This window comes from Aphelocoma coerulescens, chromosome 17, assembly GCF_041296385.1.
Source record: "Aphelocoma coerulescens isolate FSJ_1873_10779 chromosome 17, UR_Acoe_1.0, whole genome shotgun sequence".
Lineage (NCBI taxonomy): Eukaryota > Metazoa > Chordata > Aves > Passeriformes > Corvidae > Aphelocoma > Aphelocoma coerulescens.
The window spans coordinates 110,136-129,967 of NC_091030.1; the positions used below are offsets into that span (position 1 = coordinate 110,136).

General features: G+C 47.9%; 1 protein-coding gene across 1 annotated transcript; it reads right to left on the minus strand.

Annotated features, from left to right (window-relative positions):
• Window positions 1–715: 715 nt before the first annotated feature.
• Window positions 716–18,911, minus strand: UAP1L1 (UDP-N-acetylglucosamine pyrophosphorylase 1 like 1). Its single transcript, XM_069031718.1, has 9 exons — window positions 18,584–18,911; window positions 11,566–11,770; window positions 9,723–9,898; window positions 8,488–8,660; window positions 7,489–7,682; window positions 6,517–6,657; window positions 4,807–4,992; window positions 3,998–4,064; window positions 716–3,090 (listed from the first exon to the last, which is right to left on the minus strand). Exons 1-9 carry the CDS (start codon window positions 18,858–18,860, stop codon window positions 3,004–3,006), a joined length of 1,506 nt encoding a protein of 501 aa, XP_068887819.1. The 5' UTR covers window positions 18,861–18,911; the 3' UTR covers window positions 716–3,003.
• Between the last annotated feature and the right edge of the window lie 921 nt (window positions 18,912–19,832).

Consider the following 19,832-nt stretch of genomic DNA (forward strand, 5'->3'; position numbering starts at 1 on the left):
AGCATAAACAAGCAGAAGAACAATTTAAGATGCCTAAAGCATGCATTCATTTTTAGCATTAATTTTCCTATCACAGGAAACTACTGATTCATCTAACTTAAAAACACATTTAAATCCCCAGCAGCTTTCACATGGATGTCAAGAGATAAATGGGGGGAAAGAAGTAAGAAAGGAAGATTTGCTTCTGATATTTGCTGGGTTCAGCACTAAGCCCCCAAATGAGGGCAATCCACCATTTGTGAGGTATTACTGACTTTCCCTACTGATTGTGCTATAAATAGAACCCTGTTTAAGAAGTGCCTGTCATCAGGAAGCAAAGTAAAAGTTGCATTCCAGCGAGTGCTCATTACCTACACACCAGCTGCCAAACTGACTCAGAACCACATTACTCAAATCGACTTGAAATAAAACAACCACCTGCAATTAGACTTCCTTCCCTCAGTAACTAGCTGAAAAGCTTGGGAAAAATATACAGGCATTGCAAACAAGAACACAATATTCTGTTTTCTGATGGAAAAAATAGATCCCACAATGTCAACCCCCTTCAGGAATCACCCTCTGCTCAGTTCCATATGCCCCTGTAATCTGAACGGTGGGCACTGCAACCTCCAGATGTACCACCAGTGACACTATCCTGCAGCTGTGGTGACAACATGCATACAGACAAAGACAACAAGTGTGTTTTTCTCACATACAAGAAACACAGACAAACACATAGAAATCACAGTAACATCTTTATTGTTAAAAATGCTTAGATGTCCAGAAGTTTCTGGAGTACTACAGGCCTTCCCTTTGTTTCAGGTACTTTTTTTCATTTTATAATGCATACAAAGACTTTGTTACTTATAGGACAGATTTTTTTTGTTAAAGTTGCCTCAAAATTGTTTCTATATTCCAGTTTAAAATGTGAAGAGACATAGAAAATAATAATAATAAAAAAAAAAAAAAACAGACAAGGCATTCAGCATTCTAATTTAGCTTCTGCTTGAAAACACCCTTGAAAACCATGTCAGCAGCTCTGTTCTGCGTGCATGGAAACTGAAGCTTCAAAAGAGAAAGAACTTTATTATTTGCTATATTTGCTTTTATTAGAAAAAGCAAAAGAAATCTTCCTTTATAGCACAGCGCAGTGTAAAACAAGCATGTGCTCAAACTGCTGAGCAATACTCACAAATACACAACACAACTTGTTCTCAAATATAAAACTTGACTGACAGGAATGGAATGTGTCATAGAAACACTGTGCAAAAAGACTACAGAATTGGGTGACAAGGACAAATGCTTCATTAATACTAAAAATGTGAATTACTGGCTGCACACGCCAACTGAGGTAATCAGAACTGTCATTAGCTGGTCTGCATGTGTGAAAGGATCATTACTCAAGTTCATGCAGAAGCACTTTACAACCAAAACCTCTGATACTGACATTTAGATGCTTTCCTTGGAAAACTTGAGCATACTTACAAACTGTAGTTACTCTCAGAGTAATTTTTATACTTCCCCATTCCCTTCTCTATTATTCTGAATAGAATGTCACATCAGAAACTGTAGAAAGCCATGGAAGTTATTTATGCTTAATGAAACAGCATAAGCAATTCCTCAGTAGAAGCGTGAAATAACATTTCAGATGAAACATTTTTCTCACTACCTTCCCTAACACCATGTTTAGGAGAGTACAGAACATTTCTGATGCAAAGGCCAGCCACCAGAGTGCACCTGATGCCTCCTCACCAAGGCTGAAACAACTCGGGGATGCTCAGTGCACGTTCTACATCAGATGGGCTTGAGCTTCCTGGGGCAGTGCCCAAAGACTGAACAGGAAGAATCACTGGTGGGTCGAGGGTCAGGGCTACCCTGGGAGCCCTTGGCCAGGGCTGAGTTCACATGCTACACATGTTCTGACAGTTAGTGTCCTTCATTAGCTGGCACTTATCTTCACATTATGGTTAGTAACATATCTAAAAGAAAGGCATCTATGGAATTATTTCCTAAGTGAAAGAGTGCTGGAAAATCACCTGGGCAAAAAGTGTAGAAGCAGAGTGTTTTACTGTGTACCCTGTTGATGCTGAGAGTAAGTCTTTTTTTTTGTTTTGGTTAAGCATTAAAATCTACCACTAGGATATTTTTCTCTTACTACTTTCAGGTACCTCAAGGGAGCCTTGTCTGAGGGATTTGGTATATATTAAACAGGAAATGGAAAGGAAAACTGTTATAGCCAGGAAGGACAGAGGGTTGTAAAATATTCTTTTTTTTTTTTTTTAATTAAAAAAACCCAAGTCACTACAACTGTAAGGAGCAATCAGTCTAGGCATGGGACCAGTGAGCCCAGATACAAAACTAGTCTGTTCTACTTTGGACTCCAAGCCTCAAGCAATGCTAAGGCACAGCAACATCCCTACATAGAGCAGACTCTGTATGATTTGCTTAGAGGATGCAATTGCTGAATTGGATCTTCTAATCAGGACATGATATGGGAAAAAACTAACCACTGGAGAGAAAACCTCAGTACCCAAAGTCCTTCCATACTTTTCAGGATGGGGCCTCAAACTGACTGCAGCTGTGCACACAATTTAGAAACAAAACCAAACCAAAAAAAACAACCACACCAACACAAAGAAGATAACCTAACAAGGCACTGAAGAAATTGAATCTTCTTGAATGCAACATGATTATCAGGCTTTGACTGGCTCTTTTCCAAATTCATATGAAACAGTAAATAAGAAATACAGGATCTGTTTAGCACCTAGAAAGTGTTAATCCTCACTCACATCCAAGTATACAAAACAGACTGAGGTAAAAGGCACAGCCTTCAAAGTTACCAAACAGCACTGGGGAGCTCACACATCTGTGTGTAATCACAACTGCTGCAAAGATTTGGCATCAATCAGACACTGCAAAGCAATTTTTTTATAATGCACTTCATAGCTGACATTTTAGTACTGTCAGTTCTTATAATGGATCTCACAAACACAGATCTGATTTGAGAAGGAAAGGCTTCCCACTTCAAGAATTTTCCAGCATTTCCACTTTGTTTTCGTCGAGTACAAAGGGAGAAGGGAACTCTTTGTTCTTCATGTACACCTCCAGACCCTGAGAAGGTGTGAGAACAGTATTGTTAGGCTGTAAATGCAGAACTTTTAAGTCCTCAAGGAATGACTGATGAAGGTCAAGGACAGGCAACACAGTAACAGTTTCCCCAGTGACAGAAAGTGTTTCTGGGGTTCAACAAGCAGAGGCACTAAGGAACCATAAAATGTGATGTCAGAAACAAGCTTCTTGGGGGAGGGAGGGCAGCATGGGAAGGTGTGTCCTTAACAATCATTAGAACAATCCCAGCAAAGAAAAGTCAACTTCAATTGCCTTGTTTACATTTTGTTCTGACAATGTATTGATTGCAACAAGTTCGCCACCTGCACGTGCTGAGGAATACGCCTAGTGCAGGTAGCTGGCTTGTAAGTTAACACGTGGAAACCTAGCAAAGTGTCCACACATGCTCCTGACATCTACTATTTCTCACCCTCTCTGTATAACACAGGGAAGCTCCTGTTCTCACTGCTAAATGGAAGCAGGCTTCTCAGGATCAATTCTTTTCAGAGGGACAAACTTGAGTAATGGCTTCCCTAAAGCCCACACACATATCACACTTCTCAGTCAGGATTCACTGATTGTGGGAGATGGGCACAAATGAGGACAGAACCCATGGATTTTCTAATTTGAATGTTCTGCACTTCTCATTAAGATCTCAAAGTGCTCACGAGTCTTCATGAAACTGCAGCCTCATCGCAAATCTCATTTTACAGATGGCTAAAACTGAGAGTGAACAAACTGCTGAAGAGTAAACCATAATGGAACCACATCATGGTAACACAGAGCCCAAGTCCCTGTTTCCTTATCATTTTTCAGCAAGTCCAGGCTAAAGAAAACACCTGTGTTTGGAAGGAAATCAGATGTATACCTGCACACTCTTAAAAATGCCTCCATAGATAGTTATTCTCACCTCTCCAAAGTAAGACACTAATGGAGAAATCTCACACACAGCCGGAGGATCTTCAGTTCCTGAGAGACTAATGAAGAGAACACAGGATTAACTTCCTGCCATGCTTAAAAAACCAGTGCAACTTCTTCAAAGTATTGTCCAGAATAGGATATCCAGAAGGATAAGACATTTGTTGTAGTCACACATTATGTGAAAATAAAGTGTGAAAAAGGAATTAGCAGGTCCCAAATGTTACTCAGCAAAACCAAAACACCACTTTTATAGAGATTTTCAAATAAAATGAACAACCTGTGGGTTTATTGAACTATGAGTTGATGAAGTAATGGCCCCATGGAGTAAAAGCAGCTTCCCATTATACATGATGCAGGAAGTATCTGTACTGGTAATCACTCTAACAGCCAATCCTTAAGTCCACCTGAGAATCCTGTTGGGACCACAGTCAGAAAAGCTGTCAGGGCCTACAAATTAAAATTCCCTGCGTTGCTAAATCCAGAGTGATGGAAAAGGCTGCCCCTGTCTAAAAAGGTGCTATAGGAGGAGCCAACTCATTACCCCAAGAGCAGGGATCTGCCAGAGAGAATGCCCAGAGCCCTGTGTACTAACTACCTGGAGCACCCACAGTCATGAGAGGAGCAGGAGCTGTAATAGACATCAACCTGCACATCCAGAGAGGACCAAAAATCACGCTGAGCCACCCTGTGACTACACTAATGCCTGGTTTTGGAGAACCCAGCATGTGCCACTGGCCAGCTGGCACAGCTGAGCACTTCCAGCAGAGAAGCTGCAGAGAAGGTCACAGAGATTTATACCTGAGTTTTTCTGGTATCCTGCAACCATTTTCATCCACAAATCTGGCCCCAGCCTTGAGAGCCCAGCGGTAATGCTGGGCCAGGAGGGCTTGCCGAGCAGTGGTAGGAGTATCTTTGTCAGCTGTGTCTGCATTTTTTAGTGGCGAGAACTCCTCTTCTCTCAAAACTTCAAATGCCACAAAATTCCTACCAGGAAAGGGAAGAAAACAATGATCATGAAAACCAGAGCTAGTCATCAGCCCTGCTAATGCAACAACAACATTCAGGGAGAAAGGCTCATCTATATTTTAGGGAGCAGCACTGTATGCAGCCTGAGGCAGTCAAGCCAAGGGAAGCCCACCGCCCATCTGAAGAGCCAAGGAGTACCAGGGCTGTAGAATGGAAAAACACAAGAAGCCTTGTCTCTTTGGGAACATAATTACAGCCTTCCAACCCACCAGAGCTGTGCTCAGAGGAGAGAAAAAGAACAAGTTCTGCAGAGATGCCATAGAAACATCTTCAGGCAGTTCCCGAACAAGACAGGTCAGAGCACAGCAGGACAGAGAGCACAGCATTGTCCAGAGCTTGGACACAGCACAGCACTCACTGCAGAGCACCCCACCGTGCCCCAAGAAATGCCCCCTGCATGGGAGTCTGTAGGTAAGGACCAACTAAGGACACCAGTTCCCAGGGACAAACAAGCAACAAGGGAGGCCTCACAGGTGAATGTGAAGTACAGCTGTTTACCAGAAATGGGAATGCAAATTAAGAAGCGCCACAGCAACATCTGTGCATTTCTGCACTTCATGTGTGAAGCACAGCTGCCAAGGTGGTTTTGAGCCATTAAAAAAGCACAAGGAAGCACTGCTTGCAAATGAGTCCTGTCACAGCTCAGAACTCAGCAGTGTTCCCATCACCGTGGTTTTGTCTTTAGTTCAATACTACTTTATTGAACGCAGATCAGGAAACAGACTGGTTCAAACCTTGAGCTCTCTATTCTAAAGGAAATCACCTAAAAAGAGAAATACTATCCCCAAACAAAGATAATTCAGTTTGCCTGAGGTCTCTCCTTTCCATTTATTTAAGCCTAAAACACAATCTTCACTGCTGAACTTGAGACCTTGGAAAATACATTCTATAAGAACACTTATGCTTAATTGCTAAAATCCCACATTCCCTAGACACAAGTACCCCTGACTACATATGTCACAGCACTCCCAGCTATGCTGTAGAACTTGGAAAGTGAACACTGACAGTTCCCACAGCAACAGTAACTTGGCCCCATGGTGTTTAAGTAAAGAGTTTTCTGAGCACAAAGGGTGCAACCTGAGCCCTGGCATAACAGCACCCAAAACTGTAACCAGAGCTGCAGTTGCCATGTCAACCACAATGCTGAAAGACCCAATTTTTGCAAGTCTGATATAGGCTTCATTGGCTTTGCACTCAATTTCCTTTTATTTTTCCCAGGCTGGCAGAGGCCAGGCCAGCCAGCACATGCTCAGCAGGATGACCAGCCTGGGAGCAGGGTTGGTGCAAGCACTGAGTACCCTGTGAGCTCCCCTTACAGCTTGCAGCGTTACTGTTGGATTGGAGCTGGGTATAGATGCAACAACCTTCCTAACAAGCCACCCACAAACCATGTGCTCCCTGGGATGGCTTGTTTCAACCTACAGTCATTCAAACAAACACTGAGAAGGGGAGGAGAAAAGTAAAATGATGTCTGTCACTAACTTAGAGAACTGGAACACATCAAACACAAACTTCTCCAGCTTTATCCCGTTCGGTTTTAGTGGTTTTACCAGATTTCCCTCCTTGTCAATGTAGGGCACCTTCTTTATGGCTACATGATGCTTCAGCTGCGACTCCCATTTCCTGCAGAAGGAGAAGAAACCATTTTATTTAGTTCAAGCCCACTTATAAAAAAAGCAATACACTTGAGGGAAAGCAGATAGCTCATTACTGCTCTGGGTCAACTCTCAACTGTTGTGGTGGTGTTGCTCCCTCCCAAGTGATCAGGGTCACATCCAGGAAACACTTCCCTGAGCAGAGCAGCCTGGCCACAGGCTCTCCCTGTACCACTGGGCCATGACAATCAGAGGAGAGGGAGAACTTTGCATCAAGCTGAAATTGCAGGCAGAGGTTACAAAAAAAAGAGGCAACCCAAATTGTTACCTGATTGGGATGAAAATGGAGCAGAGCAGATCCCTCACCCAAGGGTAATTCAAGCTCTTCAGGAAGGCTGTGCAGCTGCTCACTGAATGCCCAGCATCACATCCCCATTCCCCAACACCACTGTGCAGAGTCTACCCGCAACTTCACCGTCTCTTGCAAACTCTCTTCTCCCAGGGCTTGGCATGGGTGACATTCCCACTGGAAATCTGTGGGGTGAGGCTGCATCACTGACCACACTGCAGCCTGTACAGCTGCTCACCCTTGAAGGCCCAGGAAGATCATGCACTGGTATATCTCAATTGATTTAGTTACAGTGAACCTGGGAACCTCTTCCCTGGGTAGGGCCTGGAGAGCATGTTGGGGCTGTCAGAAATGGGACACAGGTGTTTGGAACTGTTTGGAAGAGAGAGAAAGCGAAAGGCAACACAGGGTGGGTAACCATAACTGAAATTACAGAGTAGAAACAGGAACACCCACTCTCGGAGGCATTTCTGGGCTGCACAGCTACCTAGAAGGTCTGCTGGGACTTACTGGGCCACTATTTCCAGGAACTCAACAGTGAAGAAGTGGTTACAGATATTGCCAGCACTGAACATTAGTCCCCCCTCAGGGCGCTGCTGCTGTGCAGTCTCCGGGCTGATCTCGCTGTACTCCACCACCTGGTACACCCCATCGACACAGCACACCACCCCAACAGGCTCCGTGGGGTAGGCCTTCTCCACTACCTGCAGCCACAGGACACAGGTTTATGACAAAGAGGAAGAAAATCCCAGGACTATTCCAACTCCCAAGTACAAACAATCCCACAGCAGTCCTCAGGGCTGTGCAAGGGGCACAGAGCAGTCTGGAGGCATATTTTCCCCAACAATTCAACATAAACCCTAGTACTCAACTGTTAATTGAACAGTTTCTCAGAAGACAAACCAGTTAAAAGCAATCAGCATCCTGGGGGGCAGTTTTCTTATCAAGGACTAGGATCTGGCATTAAAAGAAAGCTGTTTGCAGCTATGAGCCTTCAACTCCCCATTTGCCTGAACAGTGCTAATGACTCAAGTAACATAAATTTCTCTTCAGGCACCTGCTGCTTTAGGTTTACAAAATCCAGGCTGTTTCAGCGTTCCCCATCTTCCACAGCAGAGCATAAGAAATGCCTCCATTAGACTTAAAGGTGCATTTATAAAACACAACCCAGTCCAGTATGGCTTCTAGACAGCCCAAGTGCCTTTGTAGAAAGGGCTGGGCATAGAGGGAAAGCAATTTCAGGGTGTAGTTTCCTGTGCAGCTATAGTCCTTGCCCTAATTGAAGTTTATTTTTCCACAATACTCTGGGAAGAACAGAGGACACCCATGGGTAGGGATTTGGAACACAGTGCAGGCAGCAAGCAGCTCTAAATCTGCTCAGAGTGAGCTGCTGATGGGCAAAGGGTTGAACACCCCAGGTCATGTAAGCTCCCTGCAGCCAGCAGCTTCCAAGTGTCATCAGACCCAAACTCCCTGTGGGAAACCAGCCCAGTGCTAGCACTGCTTCACCTTTGCACCGCAGTCTGCCCCTTTGGAAATACAGAAACCTATGAAGACTGGATCTGCCATTTTCACGAGGATATTGTCCACACAGTATACATGGACATACTGGATTCCACGCTGCTTCATATCATCCAAGATCTTATTATCCATCAAAGCACGGTATAAGCCACCATTGCCATCTACAATGCAAGAGAAAAGAGAAAGTCTTGGCTTATTAGTGACTTTGGGGTGGGGTTTTTTTGTGGCTAACAGAGCAAAAGCAGAAAGTACCAAACAAGCTTTCTTGAACAGAAGAGCAGGGAATGTTTTCTAGTCAAGAGCCAGTGCTACCAGATTTTATTTCCAGTTCTGCCACACAGTTCAGGGGACTGTGTTCCTCTCTTTACCCCAGCTCTCTCACTTGCAGAATGGGACCATGGGGACCAGCCTCACTGAGCAGCATTATGAGACTATGAAGGCTAGTGAGATCCTCAGAGGGAGAATACTAAAGGGCAAATCTATGCAGAGGGTGGGAAAAGTCTTTTACATTTCTCCTCCAATGCAGGGCAAAAGCTTGTTTCTTCTCTTTCTTGGAGAAAGACTAAAATAAATCTTATTCTCTGTTTATCTTCCCCCTCCTCCCCCCCCAACTTCTCAATGCCTTTTTAAAGGCTTGAACTGCAGCTGCACAAAAGACACCTGCACGTTTATCACAGATCACCCATTTACAGTTCCTTCTTGGATGCCCTTGTCAGCTCAGGAGAACCACTCTGCAGGTGCAACACAGTCCTAACTGGGCTGCTGTTACCAAATCTCTTACCGTGTCTAGGTTAAGAGAACATTACAAGGTGAGACACTGCTGTCATTTTGAAAAGAGTTAATCTTCTTGCTGCTTTTTTACCAATTTCCAGCTATCAGCCTTGAGCTCCTGACCTTCACCACAGGAGGCAGCACTCCAGAGACCTCATAGAGAGCTCTGCTGATGCACCTTTTTCCTACCCTGCAGCCACAGCACTCCTAATCCTACCAATACTCCCAGACTTGGATAAAAAACATGTGCTGTGGTCAAATCTCCAGCAAGAACTAAACAGAGCTATGCTCCTGATTACCAGCCTGAAACATTAGCAGCAGCTTTCCACATTAACTGGAAGCATTAACCCTGACCTCCAAAGCCTGCTCTGTGTGCCTGGCTCGCTGATGGCCCATAGCAACTATCAACACACATGATGGTACTACAGTATGGAAGAGCAAACAGCAGGTACCTGGAGCCATGGCAATTTTCCCCTTCTCCTCCAAGATGGCCTTCCCATCAAAGGTGACAGCAGGCAGCATCCTCTGTTCAAACATGACAACGTTGGATCTATCCAAGTTGAAGTAGTTGTGTTGTACAAAAAACTCTTCTGTCGGCCCCAGTGTGAACTCACTTGTCATGATGTACCTGGGCAGGAATAGGGGCTGGGCAATGAGAAAGAACACCACAAGAGAAAGGCAAAACTTCAAACTGAACACAAAACAGAGGAATCCCAGGAGTGTGAAATGAGAGACATAGCAGCATCCTGTGGTGAGCAACTGCACACGAGAGCTCGTTTCCAGAACTCATCTCCAGAACAGAAAGGCTGCAGGGGGTCCTATGACCATATCAGGGTATGATCCTACCCTGGCCTAGCTCCAGCCAGGACAGAGGCAGAGCCTTGCCCTAAATGTGAACAACATTTGGGTATCTGGATGAGCTGGAAAACAAGACAAAGGGCAGAAAACAGCCTCATTCACTCTAGATTCAAACTGATGTTAAGGGTCTAAAGAAACCCTGACCAGCTCACTCCGCCAGCACCTCTTCAGTGCCAAGGCAAGCAGCAGTATTCCCGTATGTTGGCTGCATTATTTGTTTTTGTCTTAGGTTTTTCTATTTCCTCCTCTCCTTTCAGCTCCACATTGCTTCTGTCTCTTCCTCCATTATACTCCCTCACTACTGTCTAAAAGCCACCTTCATCATCTACCTGTCAAGGTCTTCAACAACTATCAGCACAGAATACAAGGTCCTCTGTCAGCATGACAAAGGAAACAACGCCTGGCACAGGAGAGCCTGGACCTCAATCCCCCGGCCCCAATTTACATCTCTGCAGCACAGCATAGCCTGGGCTCAGGCGTATTGGAGCAGCAAACTGCTTCAACTGCCTCCTCAGCTGTGGGAGGGGAACTGGAAACAGATGTGGCATCTTGCAAATAATTCATCCTGGCTTCCAGGAGCACCAGGGATGATGTATTTGCAATTCAGGTCCTGTATACAAGGCTTCAGGAAGAAGGACAATATGGACTCACCTTCCATAAGGAAACAATATATCAATCGACTTTGACTTCCAATTTGTAAAACAATGTGGCAACCTGTAGCCCTCAGACACCTGCTCTTTCACTGCAGAAACCTTGCCTCAGACCACACACTGATACCATAAGGGTATTTCTTCATAATCTTCACGGTCTAACAAAGAACGTTTAGCAGAAAACATTTCCAGACACATCTGCAGTGCCTTCCTCTCACCCACCACATCCCATAGGGAATTCACATTTTGCACTTTGCCCAGAGCTCATCTCTTTTGAAAGCCAGGAGCAGCCAGCAGAAGTGGCAACTGTAAACAGTGACAGCAGGAGGTGGCCTGAACACAAAGCAAGAGGTTTTTTGCTGTGGCAGAGATTATGGACAAGGGTGGGAAGAGTGGCTTGGAAGGTGAGCTCTAGGTTGTCCTCCATGCAGGAACCTGAGAAAGCAGAAATGAATGAAATTTCTTGTAAAGCATCTGAAACCATCACTGAAAGGTGCTGTTTAAGGTGTTGCCAGTAACTGCTTGGAAAGCCAGCAAGGTACAGAAGTTAGGGTTGTGGTCAGTGATGCAAAGGCAGCACTCAATCCCTCAGGTCTGCAGACATGGACCTGCCACCTCCCATCCCTCTGCACCCTCCTCCAGCCACCGGCATCGCAAATCCCACCAACAAAAGGCTCCCCCCGACCTGTCTCTGTACAGCACCCAGCTCAGTGCTTCTTGAAGACAACATGGGCAAGACTGGAATGCAAAGAGCCCTGCACTGCAGATCTGGCTCTGCATCACCTACCAGGGAATGGCACACTTGCAGTGGTGTCTCTTGCCAGCAAGCTGCTCCACTTTGCGGATTCTTTCTGCTTGGATCTGATACAAGTTCTTGCCACTGGGCAACCCCACATTGTACATGCCCTTGGGGTAGCTGACTCCCAGGCGGGTTCCTTGTCCTCCAGCCAGGAGCAGCACTGCCACCTTGTTCTGTGAGATCTGATGTAAACCTGAACAGGAAAAGAAGCCCAAGGGAACATAAGAACCTCCAAAGCAATCAACACCCCATGTTCTTCTCCTGAGCCTTGCTGCAGAGCTCAGGCAACAGCCAGAAGCTGCCAGTTCAATGTTGGCAGCTCAGAGAGAAATATGCCACTGCACACACAGGAGAAAATTCATTTCACCTCCTGGATGCAGCAGGTTCCTCATCTAAAGCAACAACTGGTGTGAAAACAGACAATAGCCATGAGCAGCAGCTTAGGAGATTCAAACTGGACAGTAGGATACAAAGTCTTTACTAGGGAGGTTGTGCAGCACTGGAAAAGACATCCAGAGAGGGGGGAGATGTCCCCTAAGGTTTTCAAGGCTTACTTTGGTAAAGCTGTAGCTGATCTGGCCTCGGGCTGTGTACAGTTCTGGTCCAAATGGGGGTTGGACTAGAGACCTCCAGAAGTCCCTTATCATTTCTACATCCCAAAGAAGCCAAGTCTCATCATCTTGAGTAAAGCATGAGCATTTCTGGAATCTGCCTTAAACAATTACCTGGACCTGTGCTCCAGCTTCAATAGAAGCTGAACAAAGCTGCAGTCAGGGCTAGTAACACAGCCAAGCCTGCAGGAGCTGCAACTTCCACAATCTAATTAAAACCAGTCTCAGTGCTCCTGACAAATCAGGGAAGTCCAGAATCCGGGGAAGAACCAGACACTCAGCTCACTCTCAGACTTTGGTCCCTGTCTTCTCCGAAGCCAGCATCACAATAATGACTGACAACTGTGAGAAGGATTTTTCATTAGGGAATACTTTGTGTTTCTCTGGGAATGCAAGGAGCACTGCCCATGTCAGAAGCCACAGCTCTGCTGCAGTAGCTATCAGGGCCTTCTGCCACTGCACAGCACTGAACTGCCACCACTCCTGCAGCCAAGGGCAGCCTGTGGAGCACCCCAGCCCTCAGCAAACACCCCACATTAACCACAGCTGGGGCTAAAACACTCTTGATTTGGACTGAAAGATATGGGGACCAAAGAAATTGAATTAGAAGAAAAACAGGATTGGGTTTATGTTAATCTTTAAATAATTGGCTGTTTAAACGAACAATAGAGCAAAAATACCAATTGCTGTTTTAACAACCTGGCTCGATTTTAATTCTGTTCAGAACTGCAGCTTTCAGCAATTTTTTCAGCAAAGACTTAAGTCATCCATGACATTGCAGTAACACAACTCCCCTTCCCAGGCTTACAAGTTTCAGTCTCACCACAGCAGTAACACAAATCTTTCCCTCTAAACACACCCCCTTCCAAAAAGGCTGGTGGTGTCCAGGCACACAGGGAGGTGGTTCCACAGCCATGGTTCTGCTGCAGAGCAGCCTCTGGGGTCACAGGGCCACAGGAGTGGGAGGTGGAAACAACCTCTGGAGATCTTCAATCCTCCAAGTGGGATTAGGGGAACTCCCTAAGGAGAAACCTGTGGGTGGAGATCTTGAGATTTCAAAGTTTCAGGAGGTCCTTGGATAGCAGGGGAAGCTTGAATAGGTTTAAATTTCTAATGTAAAAGACATTGAGCATCTGGGTGAGCTGCATGGTGATGCAAATAAGACAACCAGCATTTCACAACCAGCATTTCACAACAAACCACAAGCAATAAACGGCTCCTTTGTGCCTCCACTGAGCTGCCCATGAGACTCAAAGTACAGAGCAGAGGGTCTCAGGCTCTCAGGGGTCCCATGACACGGGTTTTCCTTTGTGCTCAGCTGTTTGCCAGTGCAAGGCACCACTGCAGGAGAAGCGAAAGAGCTGAGTGGAGGGGCACCAGAGCATGGCTCCAGACCTCCTCGTGCCCTGGCTTGGGTGGTGCTGTTTCCCTACTGGGATCCAGCACAGAAAGAATTTATGGAGGGGGAAAACAATCCTAAAAAAGTTGCCCTGTGGGACACTTCCAAACTGTTCTGCCCCATCCCTAGAAATGTTCAAGGCCAGGTTGGACAGGGCCCTGAGCAATCTCATCTAGTGGGTGGCATCCACACCCATGTCTTTAAAGTCCCTTCCAACCCAAAGCATTCTCTGATTCTATGAAATGGGCAATTAAAACATTTTAAAAATATATTTTCCTTTAAAATTATCTAGAACTGAAACTGCTTGAGCTAAAGTATTTCACATCAATTTAAACCAAAGCTACCTGAGGTCTGAGCTCAGCATTTGCTGGTTTCAGTTGCTGCAGCATGGGGGGTCCTGCTTTGGAGTGCAATTGAGATTCACCCACCAGTGGTACAAGTTGGGCACTTGCCCTGCTGCATCTCCCCCCTGCACTGCCAGGCTCACACCAACACTCACTTGGGTTCTGATGCAACAGACCACATCCCACAGACCCCAGATTAGAGGTTCCTACAGAGCAGCAGATTGTGACCAAGGGGATCATTCACCTGACACTCTGGAGTGAACACTGTATTGGGAAAGTCAAGGAGGCCCCCACTTTGTCCCACAGCAGCAAGGAGCTACAATTCTCAGCCACAGCTCACAGGTGCCACAGCTGGCATCACTCCACTGAAATGCAGATGCCCCAGAGGAGATAGCAGTTCTCAGAAGTTTTCCATGCAGTGACAAGGGGATGGGATCTGCCCAAGGGGGATTTGGCATCTCACACCCATCTCCTGGAGGAGCCTCTCACTGCAGGGACTGAAACCTCAACCTCATTGGGATAAACCCAAGCTCAAAGCAATATCACTGATAACATCAAGGATGTCACTTTTTCCATAATCCAGCAGACTGACAGGGCCATATTCCAGGAGGGCTCACCACGGTGCACATGAACAACCCAGAAAGGGGAATGCTTCCCATCATTTATGGCATTCTCAGTATTTATGGTACAACCCTACAACCCAGACAGTTTTTCCAAGTTCTGATCTTAGGTCACCATGAAAACAAATACCCCCAAAAATCTGAGTAAGTAGCTCTGCTCTGACTTCCCAGCTGTAAAATTACCAATATTCACAACTAAAGTTCATAAGAACTGACTCATCTGGCTGCAATGGAAAGATCTATCCCCTTAAAAAAAATCCACCTTATTTTGTGCAGCATATGAAATACAAACAGCTCAACTAAACCGAAAAAGTGTTGGCTGCTGAGATACCCACAAATGCTGCAGCCAGTCCTACTCTGCATAAAAAGTAAAATAACAAAAATAGATTTTGTAGGAGGAACAGACTGGTCTTGCAAGAATTCTCTTACTGAACAGCAGTCAGCAAGTGAAGAAGAGTCCAAACTTTTCAACTCTGCAGAGCAGTCAGATAACCAGAATGGCTCATCAAACTCTGATGAAATGGGTACACCTCAGCCCATGGCCATGACTTAGATTTCATTAATAGAACACTGACAGAATGTAAAAGTGCTTGTATGTGTGTTTGATTCATACCATCATCCCTAGGGCTGCTTGGAAAATGTGATTGTTGAATGTCAGCATTTAAGATCTGAAAGCAAATCTAACCAGGCAGTTTTGTTGTCTGAGAGACAATAATAGTAGTATTAGTTTTTTAACTATTAAAAATATCTCAGGTGTTCCCAAGACAAGTTTTGAGTTGTCTGTTTTGAGGTTCTTTTATCCATCATTTTTTTATCCTAGAAAAAGGGGAAGGGGAAAGGAGGAGACATCATTTCAGCTGTTCAGTCTTTGGAGGATGCAATGCAGGTGGCAGCTGTGGAGAGCTCAGACACCCACGGACAGAGCAGCTCAGCTCAGGGTGACAGTGACCCCACAGCCACAGGCTGTACCAGCCATGCAGACTCAGGGATGCTGGGCAGCAGGTTGGGACAGCTCATCTGCTCCCACCCTGCTCAACACCACCAGCAGCTCACTGCAAACACAGGCCTTCCAGAGCTGCATCCCCTCAGAGACCCACGATCCCGTGAAGCCTGTGCCCACAACATGGGTTCCACTGGGAAACGCCATGCAGGGATGCTGCTGGTGACAAGGCCACGTCTGCAGGGACACACAGCAATGCCTGAGCTCAGCAGAACAAAGGCTTTGCTCCCAACTGCCCTCCTTAAACCAGATCATAAAAACAAATCAAAGGAAACAGAACATCTGTGTGTACCCCTTCTGGTAGAAATTCAGGCTGCCTGTAGGGCTGAGGTGGCCTGGAGCCATCAGACTTCAGGGCCAGGTGATTTGGGCACAGTGGCAGGATCCCAAACACACTAGACCTGGGCTGCTGCAGGCAGTGCTGGCCACCAGCAAGGCCAGCCCACACAGGCAGCCTAGCCTTCCCTTCCTTTCCGTGCTGCAGCCAGTGGCACAAGGCAGACACACCAGCTCCTCACTCACCTAGCTGGCTGGGGAACAAGTGACCCAGCTTGATAAAGTTGTTAGTTTAACAGTGGCCCTGACCCAGCCCCATTTGCCTCTAGGGCTCAAAGGGTCCCTTCCTCCTCACTGTGACATCCTCAAACAGCCCTGCCAAGATGGACTTGGGGGTGTGTGTGGATGAGAACCTCAACATGCCCTGACCAAGTCCACTGGCACACAGAAAGCCCCTGTGCCCTGGGCTGATCCCACAAGGGGCAGCAGGTGAGGAAGAAATTCTCTGCCCTTCTCAGGTGAAACCCCACCTGCAGTGCTGCCTTCAGCTCTGAGGTTGTCAGCACAAGAAGGACATGGAGTTGCTGGAGTGGATCCAGAGGAGGCCATGGAGATGCTCCAAGGGCTGGAGCCCCTCTGCTCTGACGCCAGGCTGGGAGAGCTGGGGGCATTCACCTGGAGAAGAGAAGGCTCCAGAGAGACCTTAGAGCCCCTTCCAGTGCCTAAAGGAGAGCTGGAGAGGGACTTTGGACAATGGCCTGGAATGACAGAAAAAGGGGGAATGGCTTCACAATGACAGAGGCCATGGTTAGATATGATAGATGTTAGATAGATGAGAAATGCTTCCCTGAGAGGGTGGGGAGGCCCTGGCACAGGTTGCCCAGAGAAGCTGTGGCTGCCCCATCTCTGGAAGTGTTCAAGAACAGGTAAGACAGGGCTTGGAGCAACCTGGTCTAGTGGAAGGTGTCCCTGCCCATGGCAGGGTGTTGGAATGAGATGGTTTTTAAGGTCCCTTCCAGCCTAAACCATTCTGGGATTCTATGATTCACTGTACCAGCTTATGTTCCCTCCATCACCACTCAGCCCCATCAGTGCAGTCTGACACAGCAGAAAAGCTCCTCTGCCCTGTGACCCCGATGCTTCTATTTCTTTTTCTGCTTGGAAAATTTGACTCCCCTGCCCACACATCCTCACCTCTTTACTGGCAAGGTTGGGTCAAAGCTGTGCAGCCAACTTGTCAAAATTTAGGCAAGTATCTCTACCAACCATAGGTGGGTTTTCCTGGCTTTTTTTTTTAATTAAAATTATTTTTTAACAGGGCTATTATATTTTATAAAGAAAGATCCAAGACACATGCAAGCCCTTACAAATAAATAGGACTGTACACTTAGAAAAAAGCACAGGACATCCATATAAGATTTACACGCTGTGGGAAGAGCACATCCAGCCACCATCTCTCCCATTACCCCTACCTTTCACACACCTGCATCTACCAGGCTCCCAAAACCACAGATTATAGACTTTCCTGGGCTTCCTTCACCCACTCTGCTTCCAGATCCCACCAGCCTTCTGCTACACATGGCACAGCATGGATGGGGATCAGCACCTGAAACCGGCCTTTGCATCTGTTGGTGGGCTTGAGAGCTCATCCTCCCACAAAGGCAGCTACCCAGCTCAGCAGCAATGAAACTCCCCCTGCTCCCACCCTCCCCAGGGACTCATAGAGTCATAGAATGGTTTGGCTTGTAAGGGACCTTAAAGACCATCTCCTTCCACCCCTGCCATGGGCAGGGACACCTTCCACTAGACCAGTGCTCCAAGCCCTGTCCAATCTGGCCCTGAACACTTCCAGGGATGGGGCAGCCACAGCTTCTCTGGGCAGCCTGTGCCAGGGCCTCACCACCCTCACAGGGAAGCATTTCTTCCGCATATCCAATCTAACCCTGCCCTCTGGCAGTGGGAAGCCATTCCCCCTTGTTCTATCACTCCAGGCCCTTGTCCAAAGTCCCTCTCCAGCTCTCTTGGAGCCCCTTTAAATCCTTTAGTATTACATATTTTTCATGACAGATACTGCAAATCATTTTGACAGAATACCCCTATGCCCTCTAAACAGTATTGTCAGTGTCACGTCCCTATGTTTTTTGAACACTTCCAAGGATGGTGACTCCACAACTGCCGTGGCAGCCTCTGCCAACGCCTGACCACCCTTTCAGTGAAGAAATTTTCTCCAATACTTAAACTGAATCTCCTCTGACACAACTTGAGGACCTTTCCTCTTGTCCCATCGCTTGTTATGTGGGAGGAAAGACTGAGACCCACCTGGCTATCACCGCCTGCCATGGAGTTGTAGAGATCTGATCCTACCAGGCACGGCCGCGGGGCCTCGGCTGCTGCATTCCATAACGCAGAGTGGAAACTCGGTGTCTCACCCAATGTTCCCCGGGTCCAGGACACCGGCTGCCGGCGCTCGGGCCGGGGTGTGGCCGTGACCCCGCTCTCTCCCTCCTTGTCCGACCCGCCGTCCCTGCGGCTCCCACCCGCCGGCCGCCGGCCCCGGGAGCACGCGGTGCCGGGGACGGACCCATCGGTGCCCCGCGGTGCCACCGCAAGAGGCGGCTCCTGCCCCGGGGCCCCGCCGGGCGCAGCCCCGCTCCCGCACCGCTGGGGCTCGGCGGAACGCGGCTGCCCCCGAACCCCCGCGCTGGACCCCGGCAGCCCGGGGACGGGACAGACAGGCGGCCTCGCGGCCCGCTCACCTTCCGCCTCCCAGCGCTGCAGCGCGGCGGGGCCGCTGCGGCGGGCGCTGCCCAGCAGCTCGGCGGGGAGCGGCTCCATCCGGCCGTCCAGGCGCTCGGGCGGGCCGCGCTGGCGGGCCCCGGCCTCCGCCGCCAGCCGGCAGTGCTCGCCCAGCCCCGGCGGCAGCGCCGCCAGCAGCGCTCCGCGCTGCGCTGTGTCCAGCTCGGCCCAGAACCGCAGCAGATGGCCCTGTCCGCACCGCTCCAGCCGAGCCCGCACCTCCTCGGGCGGGTCCATGGCGTGGGAAGCCCAGTCTGAGCAGCGCGGGACGCGGCGGGACCGGGCAGGGCCGGGCCAGAGACGCTGTCCCGCCCCCCCCGAGCCCCTCCCCGCCGCCCGCGGGTCACGAGGCTCCCGGAGCCGCCCCCCGGCTCGCCCCAGCCGCGGTCCCGCAGGGATTGCGGGCAGCGCGTGAACTGAGGAGTCAAGAACAGGAGGACACTAAAAATCAAACTAAAATGCCAAAGAACAACTTTGTTTGAACTTTGTGCTCATGAGCATAGTAAAATCCTCGCCCATAGGCTGTGATTGCCCCTTACAGTAGCCATCCTGCCTGCAGTCAGAGCCCAGCTGGGTAGGAGAACATGAGAAGACAGACAGCAGCTCAGACACAGCCACGTCCCTGCATGTGACTGGAGTCAGGGAAGCGAGACCCCATCCAGATGTGACCATCAGATCAGGAAGAATCCCTGAGAGTTGTCAAAGCTTCAGTTTCACATTCTGTTTCTTATTTTATGTGACTTTACACAGCTTCTGCTCCTAAGAGCCTTGGGGTTTTGAAACCTCCTTGCTTTGCTCCCCTTTACATGAAATCTCTCCCTGCTCTGGTGGCATCCCCTGTCTGCCCAGTGTGCAAATGAGTGCAGGTCCTTCCACACAAGTGGTGCCTACATAACCACCAACCCTTTATCCATCCGGAAAGGCCAGCAGAGAGGCAGGGGTGGGCTAGATACGAATGGCAACTGGTGCTTTGCAGTAGCTTGAAGGAAGGAGAGCTGAATAACTGCATTGTTTATATAAAAACAGACATCTCTGTTTGTCAGAAGAGTCTGGGCTGGCCCCAAGATAAACTGTATAGTGAGAGAAAATAAACCCTCCCCTAAGAAACCACAAACCCCCCAAAAGTCTTTTCCAAGAATATCCAAAATCTCCCTAACTTCATCCACTGGGCCACCCTGAGGATGGAAATGCCAGTGTGTCTCAAAGCAG